The sequence below is a fragment of the Phoenix dactylifera genome, chromosome 16, assembly GCF_051530095.1.
Source record: "Phoenix dactylifera cultivar Ajwa chromosome 16, Ajwa_hap1_PhDact_Kaust_v1.1, whole genome shotgun sequence".
Lineage (NCBI taxonomy): Eukaryota > Viridiplantae > Streptophyta > Magnoliopsida > Arecales > Arecaceae > Phoenix > Phoenix dactylifera.
The window spans coordinates 8,907,562-8,924,293 of record NC_143205.1 but is presented as its reverse complement, the minus strand read 5'-3'; the positions used below and the strand labels follow the sequence as shown (position 1 = coordinate 8,924,293).

At 38.0% G+C, this 16,732-nt stretch overlaps 1 protein-coding gene across 2 annotated transcripts; it reads left to right on the top strand.

The window, feature by feature from the left end:
• Positions 1-277: 277 nt before the first annotated feature.
• On the top strand, positions 278-5,882 carry LOC103697389 (1-aminocyclopropane-1-carboxylate synthase 6-like). Of its 2 annotated transcripts, XM_039117936.3 has the most exons (5): positions 344-1,090; positions 1,192-1,329; positions 4,226-4,386; positions 4,466-5,330; positions 5,548-5,882. In XM_039117936.3, the coding sequence occupies exons 1-4, from the start codon at positions 590-592 to the stop codon at positions 5,307-5,309; spliced, it is 1,644 nt and encodes a 547-aa protein (XP_038973864.3). In that variant the 5' UTR covers positions 344-589; the 3' UTR covers positions 5,310-5,330; positions 5,548-5,882. The 2 variants fall into 2 exon arrangements, with proteins under 2 accessions (XP_008777458.3, XP_038973864.3); XM_008779236.5 differs by having other exon boundaries at positions 278-1,090; positions 4,466-5,882.
• Positions 5,883-16,732: the final 10,850 nt, after the last annotated feature.

Genomic DNA, 16,732 nt, shown 5'->3' with positions numbered 1-16,732 from the left:
GTTTTGGGGAGGCAAATCAGGAGGCAGACTGTATGGTTTTTTATCTAATTCATCATAGCGGCTTGGTTATCTAGGATTTCCCTTTAATCTTACCTACTTATTTTTAGGATATTATGTTAACCAATACAAGTGGATGTATTCACTTTGAAACTCTGTAAAATCGACAGGTGCAACAGAAAAAAAAATAAATAAAAATAAAAAAAACTTGCAGTCAGGTGAATCACACGTGCCAAACTCACTGGTGTAATAAAAAGAGCAGGCCCACGGTTTATTATGGAAACAACGGTCATCAGAGGCTCAATCTACGTCGCTTCTCAAATCCTACCAGGGTCGCCTCCCATGTAACGCAGCGCCATCGCACCCCACCCTCTCCTCCAAAATATCCATATATCGGGATCCATCCCGTTCTCCCTCCTACCCTCGTCACGACAAGGAGCGGCGCACAATCGCCTAATTATCCCCGCCCCCTCCTTCCCTCCCTCCATCTCTCAGCAAGAGAGGAAAAAAAAAGAAAAAAATACAAAAGAAAAAAACAAACAATGGTCCGAGCGATGGAGAGCTTCCTCCCATAACGCCCCTCCCTTCCCCAATGACCCGTGTCCTCCCCCTGGACTCGGACGACGCCGACGACCACTCCGCGCCACCCAGATCCCACGCCGGAGGCGGCGTCGCTGGTGCCGGCAGCGGCGGAGGCGGCACAGCGATGCGCATCATCGTTCCCCTCCAGGGAGTCGTCCAGGGGCGCGGCGGCCTCGTCCTTGGCTCCCTCATTCCCTGCGCCCTCTTCTACTTCCTCCAGCTCTACCTCAAGCGCAAAAACCGCCCCTCCTCCCCCTCCCCCTCCCCTCCCTCCCCTTCTCCGTCCTCTTCCAACCTCTCGGAGCTCTCCACCATCCCCCGGTCCCTCTCCCGGGGCCTCCTCTCCCCACGCGGCTCCTCCGGCCGCGCCCAGCTGTCTTCCCGGGGCGCCGCCATCGCCAGGCCTGATGATTCCCTCTACTACATCGGCTACAAGAGGTGCCTCGACGACCCATACCATCCCTCCTCGAATCCTGATGGCATCATGCAGCTCGGTTTGGCCGAGAACCAGGTAGTCTCTTTGGTTATGTCTCTTGGCTTTCTGTCTGTTTGAAAGTTTTGATTTTGGTCCATGTGTGGGGAGATTTAGGGTTTCTTGTTGTTTTAGAGCAGCTGTCGCTGGATCTTGTCCGGGACTGGCTGGCGAGTAATTTGAAGGAATCCTTTCCCTGTGACAAGGAAAACGGGGGTTTGAATATCAGAGGATTGGCAACCTATCAGCCACATGATGGACTGATGGATTTGAAGATGGTAAGGTGGAAAGCTTCTTATATTTCTTCTTTTTTTTTAAAAAAAGAAAGTTGTTCACTTAATGCATGTGCTTAACCCGTCTTGGTTAATTTTATTGATTTGCTTTCGTACTAGTTCTGATGTTAATTTTGGATATCAACTATTTTTCATGGAAAGAGAAGGACGAGGGGGGCAAAAATCAATGATGCTCTCAAAAATGGGATGTGGAAGAAAAATAGCATACATATATTATTATTTAGTTTTGAGGAACAAAAATTCTATCTCCACATGAAAACATATAAATGTGTGGAAGTTATATATGATCCAAGTTACCAATTGTACTGTGACTTTAATTTGACATGTCGATTTATTTAATTCTATATATAGTTTGAATTACAAATTTACAAAAAATATTTCATTCACTTGGGGTTGAATTTTTGATTTTGTTGTTAGCCATTTGTTCAGTTGAAGGGCCACAGTGTAAGCAGTCACAGATAAAGTATAAAATACTCACTGCAACTCTTTTCCAGGTTTCTTTAGTTGGACAGATGTAAGGGATAAATACAAGTTACCTCCTAATATTTACCACCATAATCACGAGGGAACTCAATTCTGGGTGACCAATGAATTCCCAATTCTTTGAGCTTCAGATTAGATTATTGGGCAATAATGGATCTACTATTATTATTCATGTACCTGGATATGGTAACAATTAGGTTCAATATTATTCATGCACCTGGAGGGACTGAAGTGTAACATTAAGAAATTCATACATAAAAAAAAGCAAGATAAATACTAACGAGATGGTTCTTAGATATTTTGGGGTTACATAACACTAAGCAATTGTTTGTGGCAAGCATGATACTATATTAAATTTTTACTGTTGTAATTGATTGTTGACTACCACCGGATTACCCATACTATTAACTTTGTAGATAACTGTCAATGTTTTTTGTAAGGATAATGAGTGCTACAAATTGTTGGCACATTTTACTCGATGGATTGATCAGTTGAATCAATTCAAACAGAACTAATCACGATTCAGAGTATCTTTTGGTTATGAAAATACAGGTAAAAGCTCTGAATATTTGCTTAATGCAAGCTTTAGATGCTGAATGGAACATGTAGACCTTGAGAACCTGTGATCAGAATCAAGAAAATATAATGGTTAAAAGCAAAAAAAATGACTTATTTAGAAATATTTTCTAATCAAGCCCAACTATGGAGTGCCTCTTATCCACCAATAGCTACTGGTCTTGGGTTGGTTATGTTGGAATGAAATCATGCAACTAACACTGCAGGCTGCAGGGTGCTCACAATTCAAAGCAGGCTGAAGTCCGCATATTGAACTGACTTCAAAGCCTTCAATATAACATATGGTGGTGCAAAGTGAATTGCCTAAATTGCATAAATAATGAATGATTATTGTTCGGTTTCAGACAAAAGTAATCTTATTACTTGTGGGTTTCCAATGCAAATGTTTGATGGTCCATCCTTCTTTTGGAAAAAAAGAAAAATTCGGCCATGTTGTTTCCTTAAGAATCTATGTATCTTCTAGTATTTTGAAAACTTCAACAACAAAGTGGTGTGTGGTGACCTCCTTTTGTTTGCTCTTTAAAAATAATTGCTGGCTTTATGGAATTTCTGTTTTCCCTGAAATCTCATATTTTGTAGTTAAGATCCACAGTCCATAGAGCTAAGAATATTTTAATGACCATTCTAATTTTTCATGGCCATCCTTTATTTGGCATAATTTTGGAATGCTGTTTCAATCCATGAGATGATTGACATTAGTTTTAACTGTTGGGTTAGAATTCTTTGTAATCTAGTTTTGGAGTTGTACTCTCTAGTTGAGCTCATCTTTCTTTCTTTTGCCCATCATGCTCAAATGATGCACCATTTCTTACCTCAAAAAAGAGACTTTGCTTTCTACCGATGGATAAGCTTACAAGGAGAGGATAAAAAGGGAAGCCAGAAAAATAAAATGAAGTCTAATTTAACCAAGTGAAGGCCAAAAGAGATGACTGCTGCAAGTAACAACAACAACAACAACAACAAAAAACTACCAGTATTACAGTCAAGTGCTTTTAAGGGAGGAATTCCCACTAGTTTTGTTGATTGATTACAGGCTTCTTGCATCAAGTGGTTTCTTCTCTTTACATATCCAGTTTCATATATATACAAATATTGGGAACAAGTAGTCTCTGAAGCCTTAGCTGTAGAATCTAGAGAAGTGGTTTGTAAGGTCATATTTTGTGATAAAGTCCCTGAATGTCTCATTTCTCATACTTCACAGAAGAAAAGTAAATGAAATTTGTATTCCTAGTATGCGCACGGATTGGCTTGTAAGAATATAGTGGCATACTTATGTAACATGAATTTGGAGTAACTTGTCCGTAGAATGTTTGGTCCTTGACCACATCCTCAAACGATTTCCAATTGGAAAATGTACTGGGTGGGTTGATGGAATGAGGTTTTCTTGTTTTTGTGATTCTGGTTGACAGAAGTGGCATTTATATCCTGCACCTTTTTAATTTGTGGATGGCAATCCTTTTAAGCTGCAGAGAGCTTTTTGTTAACATGCAGAGTGAAAAATGTGAACCAAAACTATCGTCTGCATTCTCATGCTTTTTGTGCTTAGTCTTGTATCTTATTGGGATTACTATTAGTGGAAAATTATGACCGATAATAGATTGTAAGCTAATGTCTTATTTGAGTTTAAATGCATGACATATTCATCCAGTTTTTGTCTAGTTATTGTATTGTATTTTCTCCAGTTTGCAAGAATGTCATTGTCAACTAAACTCTGAGAATGTAGGCATGTTCTTTTAGACCATTAGGCTCATGAGGAACTGGCGGAATGTCTATATATTTTAAAAAGCATGTTAGTTGACTTCCCCCTCAACTGTTTCAACAGGCTATGGCTGGATTCATGGGTCAAGTCATGCAAGGATCAGTTTCATTCAATTCATCACAAATTATATTAACAGCAGGTGCCACTCCTGCAATTGAAACATTAAGTTTCTGTCTGGCAGATCCTGGAAATGCATTTCTTGTTCCTTCACCATATTACCCTGGGTAATCTCTTTCTCTAACAAAACTCTCATCCTTGTACATTATAATGAGGCCATGCAAACTGAAATTTCATTATATGCAGGTGGGACAGAGATATAAAGTGGCGAACTGGGGTAGAGTTAATTCCTGTTCCATGCCGAAGCACCGATAACTTCAACATAAGTATTGCTGCTCTTGATAGAGCATACAGTCAAGCAAAGAAAAGAGGGGTAAAAGTCCGTGCTGTTCTTGTTTCTAACCCAACTAACCCTGTCGGTAACATTCTGAGTCGGGAAACATTGTATGGCCTTCTTGACTTTGCTACAGAGAAAAACATTCATCTGATTTCTGATGAAATATTTGCTGGGTCAACCCATGGAAGCAGTAAGTTTGTTAGTATTGCAGAGGTTCTAGATGCAGAAGGTTTTGACAGAAGCAGGGTTCATATAATATATGGCCTGTCAAAAGACCTTTCTCTTCCAGGCTTTAGAGTGGGAGTCATTTATTCCTTCAATGAACATGTCCTGGCTGCTGCTGCAAAGCTGGCAAGGTTCTCTTCCATTTCAGCTCCCACTCAATGCTTGCTTGTCTCAATGCTTTCGGATACAAAGTTCATCTCTGAATATCTTGAGATAAACAGAGAGCGGCTACAAAAAATGTATGCACTATTTGTGGATGGACTGAAACAGTTAGGCATTGAGTGCACTAGTGGCAGTGGGGGATTCTACTGTTGGGCAGACATGAGCAAGTTTATTCGATCATACAGTGAGAAAGGGGAGCTCAAGCTCTGGGATAAACTGTTAAATGTAGCTAGGGTCAATGTAACACCTGGATCATCATGTCACTGCATTGAACCTGGATGGTTTAGATGTTGCTTTACAACATTGACAGAGAAAGATATTCCTGTAGTCATGGAAAGGATTAGGAGAATCACTGAAAGCCATTGAAGTTCAATGTTGAAAAGACAGGTAAATTAACCATCTTCAAGTTACATTATTGGGTATCTGATAGGTGTGTGGTTTATTGCTTCAATAAGTTAAGCTGCAAAAACTGGGAAAGTAGACTATCTTTTCGTTGGAGCTTGACAAGGAATGCGTTCTATGTTATGTGTAAGGAATGAAATTATTGCCTTTAATAAAAAAACTCCTTGTCTGTAACATCATTTTGTAGAAGTTTTATCTTCAGGTTGTGGAGAGATGTTAATGTCAAGGTGCTTTTCAAGGGACACTTTTGAGAACCTTGAAGTCATGCCTGCCAATCCCAATTTTAGCTGCTGCAGCTAAGTGGATGGTATTTCTGCATTTGTTCGTGTCCTGTTTCTAATGGTTCAGCCTCAGTTGTAATAGGTTAGAAAATATTCAAAGTTACATGAGCATCCTCTCCTTGCTTCTAGGGCAAAGCAACAGATTCAAAAATTTGCAGGTATGTTATAGGAACCTTGATATTCATTGGAATGTAAAATATTTTTTTGATCTCCCTAGATTACAGAATGAAAGATTCTAGTTGTTGTTCTGCTATTATACTCGAAGCAATTCTGAAATGCTTTCAGGCAGCAGGAGAATAGGTTTAGCATTTTATCACAACTGCAGGATTGCGAAAGCAACACATTTGGTAGATTTATGGCTTTCTGTTTTTATTATTGATGTTATGAACTGGAGTGATGGTATGATGCTGGCATGATGGCATCATATAACTTTTATACTTTCAAATTGCATTAGAGTATGTCTTTTGGCTGGCCGCTGCAATTTTTCTGCAACTGTTCGCTACTAATTTTGCTGGGAAGTGGAAGAGGGATTATCTTTGTCATCCCCAGAGCTAAAGCCATATACATTGAGATAAAAAATGGCAGGAGGAGCTCCAGAACTGAAAAATGGGTGCTAAGATGAGGCCCATAAGTTAACTAGCGGCTTATGTGGAAACAACCAGACCACTCTGGCACACTCCGAACCCATTTTTTAGGTTGACCATGTGATACGGGGGCACATTTCTAAGGGCAAGATCCTAAAGAATATGCAAAAATTATAAATTCGTTGCAAACTCATTATAATTGAACAATATGAATCTCGTTTATAACAAGATAAAATAATCCATCATTCACAAATAACAAGAGTTGTTTGGTTATAAATTTCATTACTAGAGCAGCATTCTAATTATTCATCTGTTCGCTTGCTATCTCAAACCACAACCAAGCATTAAGCATCCTGCAATTTTGAAAGCAAAATTGAAAAAAATGGGCTTTACAGTCCAATAAAAATCTCTACACATCCATATAAATATAATAATATAATTTGAAGAATAACAAATAAACGATATTAAAGTGAAAACATAAAACCATGAAATATCATATTGAGCATTCAGTATAATTTAAATTGTTATATATGCATATAACATATATTATGTATTATCACAAATCTATCATAAATATTTTTAGTGGTGTCATATGACTTATCATCTATTTCTCATTAACAGGATCCATATCCATCAACAATTATATTTTGGTTTTTGGGCTAACCACGACCATGCTCCAACCTGTAACCATCAAGCTCAAATACCATGTCCCTGCCTGTGGCGGGGCTATCCATAATGCCATAGTTTTGCCCATCGTGGGCTATCTAATATCATATTTCCGCCCATGATGAGGCTATCCATAATGCCACGTTTCCGTTAGTAACAAAGTTATCCATAATTTAACATAGTTAGTTCAAATACCTCTTTTATAACTATCAATTCATTAAATCTTATTCATGCCAAGTAAATATAATATAGCATTATATTCCTTTTAAAATTTCATGTAGCCAATATCATATTCCAAATTATTGAAAAAGGCATCAATATTTGGTACATGCGTATTATAGAAAACATAAATAATCGTATCAGCAATCACATATCAATGATAATCAGGCACAAAACCAAAACCACGTTTTTTCTGCTTTTTAAAATGTCATTCATGAAAAAGGTATTTTCATTTAAGTTTTTAAACAAAATATGGTTATTTGCATATTTTGATTTGGCAAATACTTTCTGTGAATAGGCTTAACATATTTGAAAGACGTAGAACAAGCTCACAAATGCACAAGCCAAAAGTTAGTTTTTCTAGATTCTATTAAAAGTCACTTTTTGACTTCTCTTTTTGAGTAGCACTTTTGAAGTGATGTTATCAAAAATTTATTATTTCTGTAAAGCCTTTTTACTTTAAAATTCACAAGGGGACTTTGTTCAAAACAAACAAGAAAACATCAATTGCACCCTTAATTGATACCCTTTTAGGATTGGATACACATGAATACTCCAAATTTTGGGTTTCTTGTACTGGACAGCTAGAATTGTTAGATATTTGTATCCCTTTTTGGAACCTTAAATCCCCAAATGATGAAGTCAAAGCTATCAGATAACTACTTTGGGCACTGGTACATAGCAATTGTCAAGCCTAATATAATATTTAACTAACTTTATGAATTTTTAATATTACTGAACGAGTGGTCCAACTAATTATTTTTCGTATGCATACACCCACATACATCTAAATGATATGTAATGTCCTTGTGTTATATTTCTTTAAGTTCTTGCGTTGGATTCTTTTAGACATGTAGAACTTGACACCAGATACTTTTTAATTAACATTGTTAGGCATTCCTTTAAAGTTGGAATATTTAGCTTATTAGTTTCCTTTTCTAGGACTCTTTACTAAGTAATGGTTGAGTCGGTTGATATGGCTCGTGTTTGGAGTCTTGACTTATGCAACATAAGGTTCCTATTAATGTGCTAAAATCTTTTGGGAGTAATATTCAATTTTGTAGACATATTTTATTTTGAAAGAAATTAAAGTCCTTGTAGGGCACTTCCCCTCCCTTTTATTCTTTATGCATCATTGTCTTCCTTTTATTATATGTTCCTTTTGCTAGGCATAGTTATTAAACGGGCTAGAGCTAAGTCGTTGATTCAACATTCGGATGAATTGATCGGACCAAAGATAATGAACAAATTTATTCGCTCAATTTTAAACAAAAAAAATCATCAATTGTCCTTTACAAAATAGAAAACAAAATTGGCAAGAAATTTAAAATCATTAAAAGTTGTTTCTTAATTTCCAAAGTCCATAAACTAACCAAATATTGTCTTGAATCTAAACTAGCCATTGTTGGCCAAGTATGTGATCTATGAGGGGGGTTTAGGAGGTAGAGGTTGCAGGTAGGATGTTTGTGGAGGGGGTTACAACTAGAGATAAGGATGGTTGATAGGGTCAATTTGTCAAAGATGGAGGAGGATTAGGGCTGAAGGTTCGAGAGAAAAGATAGAGGGTGATTTTGAGCATCATCGTTGATGCAAGGGTTAGGTGGAATTAGCTAGATAATAGGGTGGTTACTACATGTTGACTACTAAGGGATCATCAGTTGGTGCTAGGATAATGCTCTCTAATCCAGGGGTTAGGAAGTAAGGGGGTTGACAATGGCTAGGTGGTGAAGATGAGGAAGAGATGGATTGCAAGTGCTTCTTCTAGGCCCAAATTGGAAAGTTTCTTAGAAGGTTATGGAGTAATATTTTTTGGATTTAAGATTTTTGAATTTTTTATGCAAAAATACTAAGATGCCATACACTTAAAGAATAAAAATATGTTATATGTGGAAAAATTGGAGTTTTAGATATAGGTTTAGTAACTAGCTTGATCATTATTTTAAACAAAAAGCTAGCGGATTAAATGATCTTCTCAAGTTTTCAAATACTTTTTGGTCAAATGGAGCAACCAAACTAGTAACGAATATGGATCATTATATTTGTGGCCGAACCATTTAGCGGGTTTTGGTTCACTATTATGAAGGGTGCAAATGAGCTGGGCACAAGAATGTCAAGCTTACCTCAAGCTTGGCTCTTTATGTAATTGACCGAATCTTGAATAGCTCATTCAAGTGATTCAACAAGTGATTGATGCTTCTTGGGGATTCCAAATTTAAGCTATTTTTCACCTATTATATCTATACTTGATTGTTGAAGTATATTCTCCCTTATGTAACTTTGGTATTATGTAAACTAGTAAAATTGCTTGGAGCCTTAAAATAAAATATTGGAAGTTTTAGCTTTTAGAAGCCTCTTGTAATGTTAACTAACATGTAAAATAATGGCCATCACTAATCCCATCCCAGGCTAGATTTTTATCATTTTAGAAATCTCAAACTTAATTCCCCTACATGCCAATTACACCACTCTGGGAAGTTTAATTTTCCATCCCGTTAGCTGTTATAGGAGATGGAATGCTTTGTTTAAAATCATTTCATATACATATCAATCCAACAAATAATCCACGAGATTCTTACTACGATATTCTATATTAGGCAATTACCCAATTGAATTACCAATAATTCTAGCACTTTAGAGCTCTTAAATGCTAGTTTTGGTAGATAAAGTTGATCAGTATAGTTGTTCCAATAAGTGCGGTCCTTGCATATAGAAAGGTTTTAATTGGGAGGGCCTTATGGGTGATAAGTGTTAAGGATCAACCGTACGATTGCGGAATACAAGGGATAATAGGAAAAAGAAAAAGAACACGATAAAATAATAGCACACGCACAAGACACACAAATTTATGTAGTTCGGAGTCTCTTGCTTCTATGTCCACAGCCGCACAGATCAATATTTCACTATATGAACAAAGAAAGTTACAGAGATTCAGGAGATAAGAACAAATTCTCTTTCTCACAACAAACAATCTCTCTCAAGATGAACAATACGTCGTCTTCCTGATGCACACCAAGAGTCAACTGTTCTGCCGCCTCTCTTGGACGCTTGAATTTCTTTGGAATCTTTTGTTGATGAGTTCTAGGATTTCTCTAGGTTGCCACTCATTGCCTCGTGTCCCTCAAGAAGTCTATATATACCTACTGATCTCTTATTTTAATTAGGACTCAAAACCTTGACTTGGACTCGATTCATAACTCAGCCTCACATGAAAATCGGGCTCGAGTCGACTCCTACAGTTCTACGAGTCGACTCGAAAAACAGTCTACAGAAAAAAAAAAAACTCTGTCTGCCTGTGGGAGTCGACTCTTGTAGGTCGCGAGTCGACTCCTGCAGATCTGGAGTCGACTCCAAAACTGTGCTAAGTCTGCCTACATGCCAAAGTCGATTCCAAATCTGCTGGAGTCGACTCCTGACCCTATTGAAGGTTTTTCCTTGCTGATTCAACTTTAAATCTTCTCAAACTCTTCTCGACTTATCTTCCCTTGATCCTCCACCACCATAGTGCACTTAGGGATCTTGAAAAAGAAAATAGATTAGGCTCCACAACCCAACAACTCTTCCACTTGGAGACTGATACATCCAATCGTTTATCTATCTGAAAATAAACAAACTTCTATACCTTGATCTGTATTCTCTGTGCAACACCTCCATTTAACTATCTTCGGAGGCCAATTAAGGCCATGCAAAGCCTTAATTTATCTGTAGTGACCATCTTTGTCAACATATTAGCTGAATTCTTTGCTCCTTGAATCTTCTCAAGTAATAAACTGCCATTTTCTAGCAACTTCCTAATGAAGTGATATCTCAGTTGTATGTGCTTCGTTCTCGCATGGAACATTAGGTTGTTGGCTAAGTGAATAGCACTCTGACTGTCGCAGAATAGTACGCTACAGTTCTATTCTCTATCCAACTCTTTCAGAAGGTTCTGCAGCTAAATCATCTCCTTACTGGCTTCTATAATGGCAACATACTCTGCCTCAGTTGTCGAAAAAGCAACGATCTTTTGCAACTATAAGAACCAGCTTACTGATGTCCCACCTATGGTATAAACATACCCTGTGTTGCTTCTTCTAGTGTCAGTATCACCTTCCAGATCTGCATCCACAAAATCTTGTAGTGTTTGACAGCCTTTTCTATAGCACAAGCCCATATCTCTGGTACCTTTCAAATATTTTAGGATCCACTTGACAGCCTCCTAATATTGTCTATCCGAATTGGCCATGTATCTGCTCACAGCTCCCACTGCATGCACAATGTCGAATCTCATGCATATCATAGCATGCATCAGACTATTTATAGCTGAAGCATATGGTCCCTTTGACATCTTCTTCAGCTCTTCATCATCCTTGGGTGATTACTCTTTTAAAAGTTTGAAGTAGCTCGCCAAAGATGTCTTCACAGAATCTGCATCTGTCATATTGAATCTATCTAGCACCTTATCAATGTAGTTAGCTTGAGAAAGCTTCAGTGTTCCAACCACCTTATCCCTTTCAATCCTCAGCCCAAGCATCTGTTTTGCCGCACCCATGTCTTTAATTGCAAACTTCCTTGATAACTCTTTCTTCCATCTTTCAATCTCTTTTATATTCGGTCCGGCTTTCAACATGTCATCAACATACAGGAGTAAGATGATCAAACTGCCATCAAGTACTTTAAGATAACAGCAATGATTTTCTTGATATCTTGCAAAACCATTATTGATCATGAATCCATTGAACTTCCTGTACCATAACCTCGGGGCCTGTTTCAAACCATACATCTTCAGCTTGTATACAAAGTTCTCCTTGCCAAGAACCGCAAAACCGACAGGTTGCTGCATGTAGATGTTTTCATCAATCTCACCATGGAGAAATGCAGTCGTGACATCCAACTGCTCCAGATATAGATTTTCTGCTGCCACAATACTCAGAATCACTCTAATTGTTGAATATTTGACTATCGGTGAGAAAATCTTAGTGTAGTCGATATCTTCCTTCTTTTGGAAGCCTTTCACAACCAACCTTGCTTCATACCTCTTGCTGCTATCATGTTTCTCTTTAATTTTGTAGACCCACTTATTCTATAAATCCTTCTTGCCTTCTAGTAATGTACTGAGCTCCCAAGTTTGATTTCTATCTAAGAACTTCATCTTGTCCTTCATAGCTAACTCCCACTTCACCGAATCTTCGCTTTCCATGGCTTCTTCATAAGTTCACCTCCATCTGTCAACAGCAGATAATGTAAAGAGGATGAATATCTATCCGGGGGTCTCGAGATTCCAAAATTTGGTGTGCTGTCGTAGGCAACCAAAAATAAAACCTATACTTCTAAAAATATATATGTAGTAGTGCGAGTAAGGATCGTTCCCACGGAGAGTATCTAGCCTAGTTTTATGCAACTTGAACAAGGACGGAGGGGGGGGTTTGAGTATAATGAAAATAATAAAACAACTAAAGAAGAATTCAGATTTAAGTATTGAAATCAATCAAAAGAACAAATCTTGGTCTAAGTCAACATCCACCATCGAAATTTTACAACTGATCATTGATGCAAAGATATCAATTTGCACTTTGAATGTCCACCGATAGAAATATTTTTCTATCTCTTCTTAGTTGTAGTTAATTAAAAACAAGCGATCTAATTAACCCTAACTACTAAACAACCCAAGACAAGCGCTAAAGGTTTAATCTAGTAGCAGCCTTAAGAATTAGAGAGATCGATGAAACTAAACAACACAAACACAAGCGGTTGCATTTGATTTAGCCGAGTATTCTTCCTAAGATCTGAAAATTTCTAATGCAGCAAATTATTAGATCTTAGTTGCTTCACAGATTAGAGGAATCAAACAATTACGGATTTGATATCTAACCTAGCAGTAGATTGCAACGAATAATAAACTAGTAGGCCTCCTAGTCATTAAACGAAAATAATCATGAAAATATGCACAGAAGGACATTCGACATCAAAGCATGAATTGAACAATGAAAACAAATTCAGATCTCACAGTTTTATTGATTCCGAGGCTTCTGTTTTCTTAGACCAATAAAAGCTTTAGCCACGCAGAGCCATGGATGCAAACTTCCAAGGAGAAAAGAGAAAGAGGAGTCCTCCAAGAGAAAAGAGAAAGAGCCCCCTTTTCAGCCCCCTTTCTTTCACCTTTATCCCTTCCAAAAAAATCTCCTAACAAAAATTCAAATCTGACTAATTACGAAAAATAAAATAAAGTCCTAATATAACTGGGAAAGTGGTGTTTCCAGCTAGGATTTTCGTGCATCAAATCTGGAAACTTCTGAAAATTGACCGAGTCAAATCCACGTATTGCAGGCTAAGGACGTGCAGCAACTTCGAGATCAATTTTGACCTTAATAAAGTCAGTATCTATCAAAACGCAAAACATGAAAGTTGTAGAGCGTTTTCTTGGCTTTCCACAGCATCTTGAATCATCTCAATCAGAGCTCAGATGAAAAAGTTATGCTTAAATTACGAAGCAATATTGAAACTGTCCAAAATCATCCAATTAGCTTCGTTTTGTACTTAACGCTTCCATTTGCATCCTAAATCAAAATATAAGAATAATGAGTATATTTAGGCACAAAATAAGTATAAAAGACTAAACATTAAGAAAGAAAAATATGACATTTTGCATTCTCATCAAGATTCTCGTAGATCTCCTCAACTGTGGTACACTTGGTTGAGATTGTGCCACAATAGTTTCTAAATTTTTAGGATTTTTCTGAACTCTTTTGGCAAAGTCTTCTTCTATAATCTCTTGCAACTCAACTTGCTGATTTTTCTTGCTCTGCTCCCCTGCACTCTCAAAATCTGAAGTATTCTTGTCCTTGTAGAGAACTCGCTCATTGAATATCACATCCTTGCTTCTGATGATCTTCTTGTTCTGTGCATCCCAAAACTTGTAACCAGAATGATCTGCACCATATCTAATGAAGAAACACTTTCTGGATTTTGCATTTAGCTTGTCCCTTTTCTTTGCATTGATGTGCACATAGGAGACACACCCAGAGACCCTCAAGTGTGACAAATTTACTGTTTTTCCTTTCCATTCTTCTTCAGGCAATTTGCAATTTAGAAGAATCGACAGATCTCTGTTTATCAGATATGCTGCGGAATTGACTGCCTCAGCCCAAAACATCTTGGGCAAACTAGCATGGATTCTCATACTATTGGCTCTCTCATTCAGGGTTCTGTTCATATGCTTAGCCACCCCATTTTGCTGTGGTGTGCTCGGTATGGTCTTCTCCATTCAGATTTCATTCACTGCGCAGAATTTTTTGAACTCACTACTATCATATTCACCGCCATTGTCAGACCTTAGTCGTTTTATCTTTGCACTAGACTCATTCTCTACCAGACTTTTCCATCTTTTAAAAGTGACGAACACCTCTGATTTGTACTTTAGAAAATAAATCCAAACCTTCTTGGTAGAGTCGTCAATGAATGTGACATAATAGTGTGAGCCTCCAAGAGATGCAACTGGCGAAGGCCCCCACACATCTGTGTGTACAAGCTTTAGCTTTTCTGTCTTTGGTATTCTTTCGTTCTTTAAGAAACTAACTTTTTTCTACTTCCCAAATATGCAATCTTCATAGAGACCTACATTAAGAATTTTCAGATCTGCTAACTTATTCTTCTTCACCATCATCTTCATACCTTTCTCACTCATATATTCAAGTTTGCAATGCCAAAGACTACTATCTACTCCTGTCTCTGTCAATGCCACCGTATTCTTGGTGTCGTTGGTCATGTAGAGTGTCCCCAACTTGTTCCCATATGCTATCACCATAGTTCCTTTAGTGATTTTCCATGAACCACCTACGAAGGTAGTAACATACCCTTCGCTGTCAAGTTGCCCAATAGAAATCATGTTTCTCTTTAAGCCTAGAACATGCCTCATATTCTTCAGCTTCCACACTAGCGGATTCAGTATCCCGATATGAACTTCACCTTTTTCCACAATATCTAAAGGCTTATCATCAGCGAGATACACCTTTCCGAAGTCTCCTGCAGTGTAATTCAGCATACACTCCTTTCATGAGGTAAAATGAAACAAAGCTCTAGAGTCTAGGATCCACAACTCTATAGGACTGTCCATGCTGAGAATCAGAGCATCATTGACTTCATCTGTGGTTGCATTCACGGATTTCTCGTTCTGCCCCTTGCTCGAATTCTTCTTTTTGAGCCAACAATTCTTCCTCGTGTGGCCTTTCTTTCCACAATGCCAACAACCATCACCTTTCGATCTAGACTTGCTGCTCCTCTTAAACTTTGATTTGCCACGGTTTTCACTACGCTGCACAATTTTTTCTCTGCCTTCAGATGTGTTCAGGACCGAACTAGAGTTCATGCCGGACTCTCTCCTTCTGATATCTTCGCTGAGTATCAGATTTCAGACTTCCTCAAACTTCAGCTTGTTTGAGCTGCAGGAACTGCTTACAGCTGTCACCGTTGCACCCCAACTTTCTAGCAAAGAGGATAGAAGAATTAGGGCACGAACTTCATCCTCAAAACTGATCTTCACCAAACTCAACTGGCTCATAATCAGATTGAACTCGTTGATGTGATTTGTAACTGAGGAACCTTCGCTCATCTTTATATTGAAAAAAACGGGGCATTAGGTACAGCTTGTTGGAGGCCGAAGGTTTCTCATACATATTCAACAGTGCTTTCAACAAACCCGTTGTTGTCTTCTCTTCCAAAATGTTGAACGCGACATTTCTGGCCAATGTCAAGCGAACAACTTCCAAAGCCTGACGATCCAATAAATTCCAATCGGCCTATGACATGTCTTCCGGTTTCACACCTTTGAAAGGTAGATGAAGCTTGTTGCCCAGTAGACAACCCAAGAGGGGGGAGAGATGAATTGGGTACTAAATAAAATTTAGATTCATTTTGGATTAATCTAATGTGAATTGTGAAAGCCTTCTTGATTTTAAACTAAAGAGATTAATTAACCTATAAAGAAAGCAATAAAGAAGAGATGCTCAAAGAACCACAACGCAAATACATGAAATTTTATTGTCGTTCGAAGCCAACCCTGCTTCTACATCCACTCCCCAAGCCTCACTTGGGAGTTCACTATAATCTCTAGAATTACATCCGATTATTTTATAAGCTCACAACCTAACTTGTTGTTTTCACGAGATTACAACGAACTCGGTCGGTTTTCATAGGCTCACCAACTAGAACCAAACCGATTGTTTTCTCGGACTCACAATCCAACCCAGTTGGTTTTTTTCGACTCACCAGCTACAACCTTACAATGTTGGTTTTCACTGGCTCACCAACAAATCTCAATCTTCTTGATTCCATCTCTTGATCGAATCAAGTAACTAAATCAAAGTATAAGTGTTTAGCAGTTACAGCTTCTAGAAAGGCAGATTTAACAATATAAGCAACAAGAAAAGGAAGAAGCTTTCAAACAGATTTTTGCTGAAAGAAGATGTGGCTTCTTCTTTTCTGGATCCTCTCTTGAATATACTGTTGGTTAAGGATCAATAAATTGAGCCTTGAATGTGAGAAATACTTCTGAAATCGATGTAAGCGCAGCTATTCTTCTATTCTCCTTGGAAAGGCTCAACTCTTCTTTGGTGTTTGTTAACTTCTAACCCTCTTGGTTAGTCATTGTATCCTTGTCTCTACT

What these genes read in the sequence shown, in the direction of transcription:
- LOC103697389 (XM_008779236.5), top strand. Translation starts at nt 590, where the DNA reads ATGACCCGTGTCCTCCCCCTGGACTCGGACGACGCCGACGACCACTCC. An exon ending in TCGGTTTGGCCGAGAACCAG is followed by an intron (nt 1,091 to 1,191) that starts GTAGTCTCTTTG and finishes GTTTTAGAGCAG; the next exon opens with CTGTCGCTGGATCTTGTCCG. An exon ending in GACTGATGGATTTGAAGATG is followed by an intron (nt 1,330 to 4,225) that starts GTAAGGTGGAAA and finishes CTGTTTCAACAG; the next exon opens with GCTATGGCTGGATTCATGGG.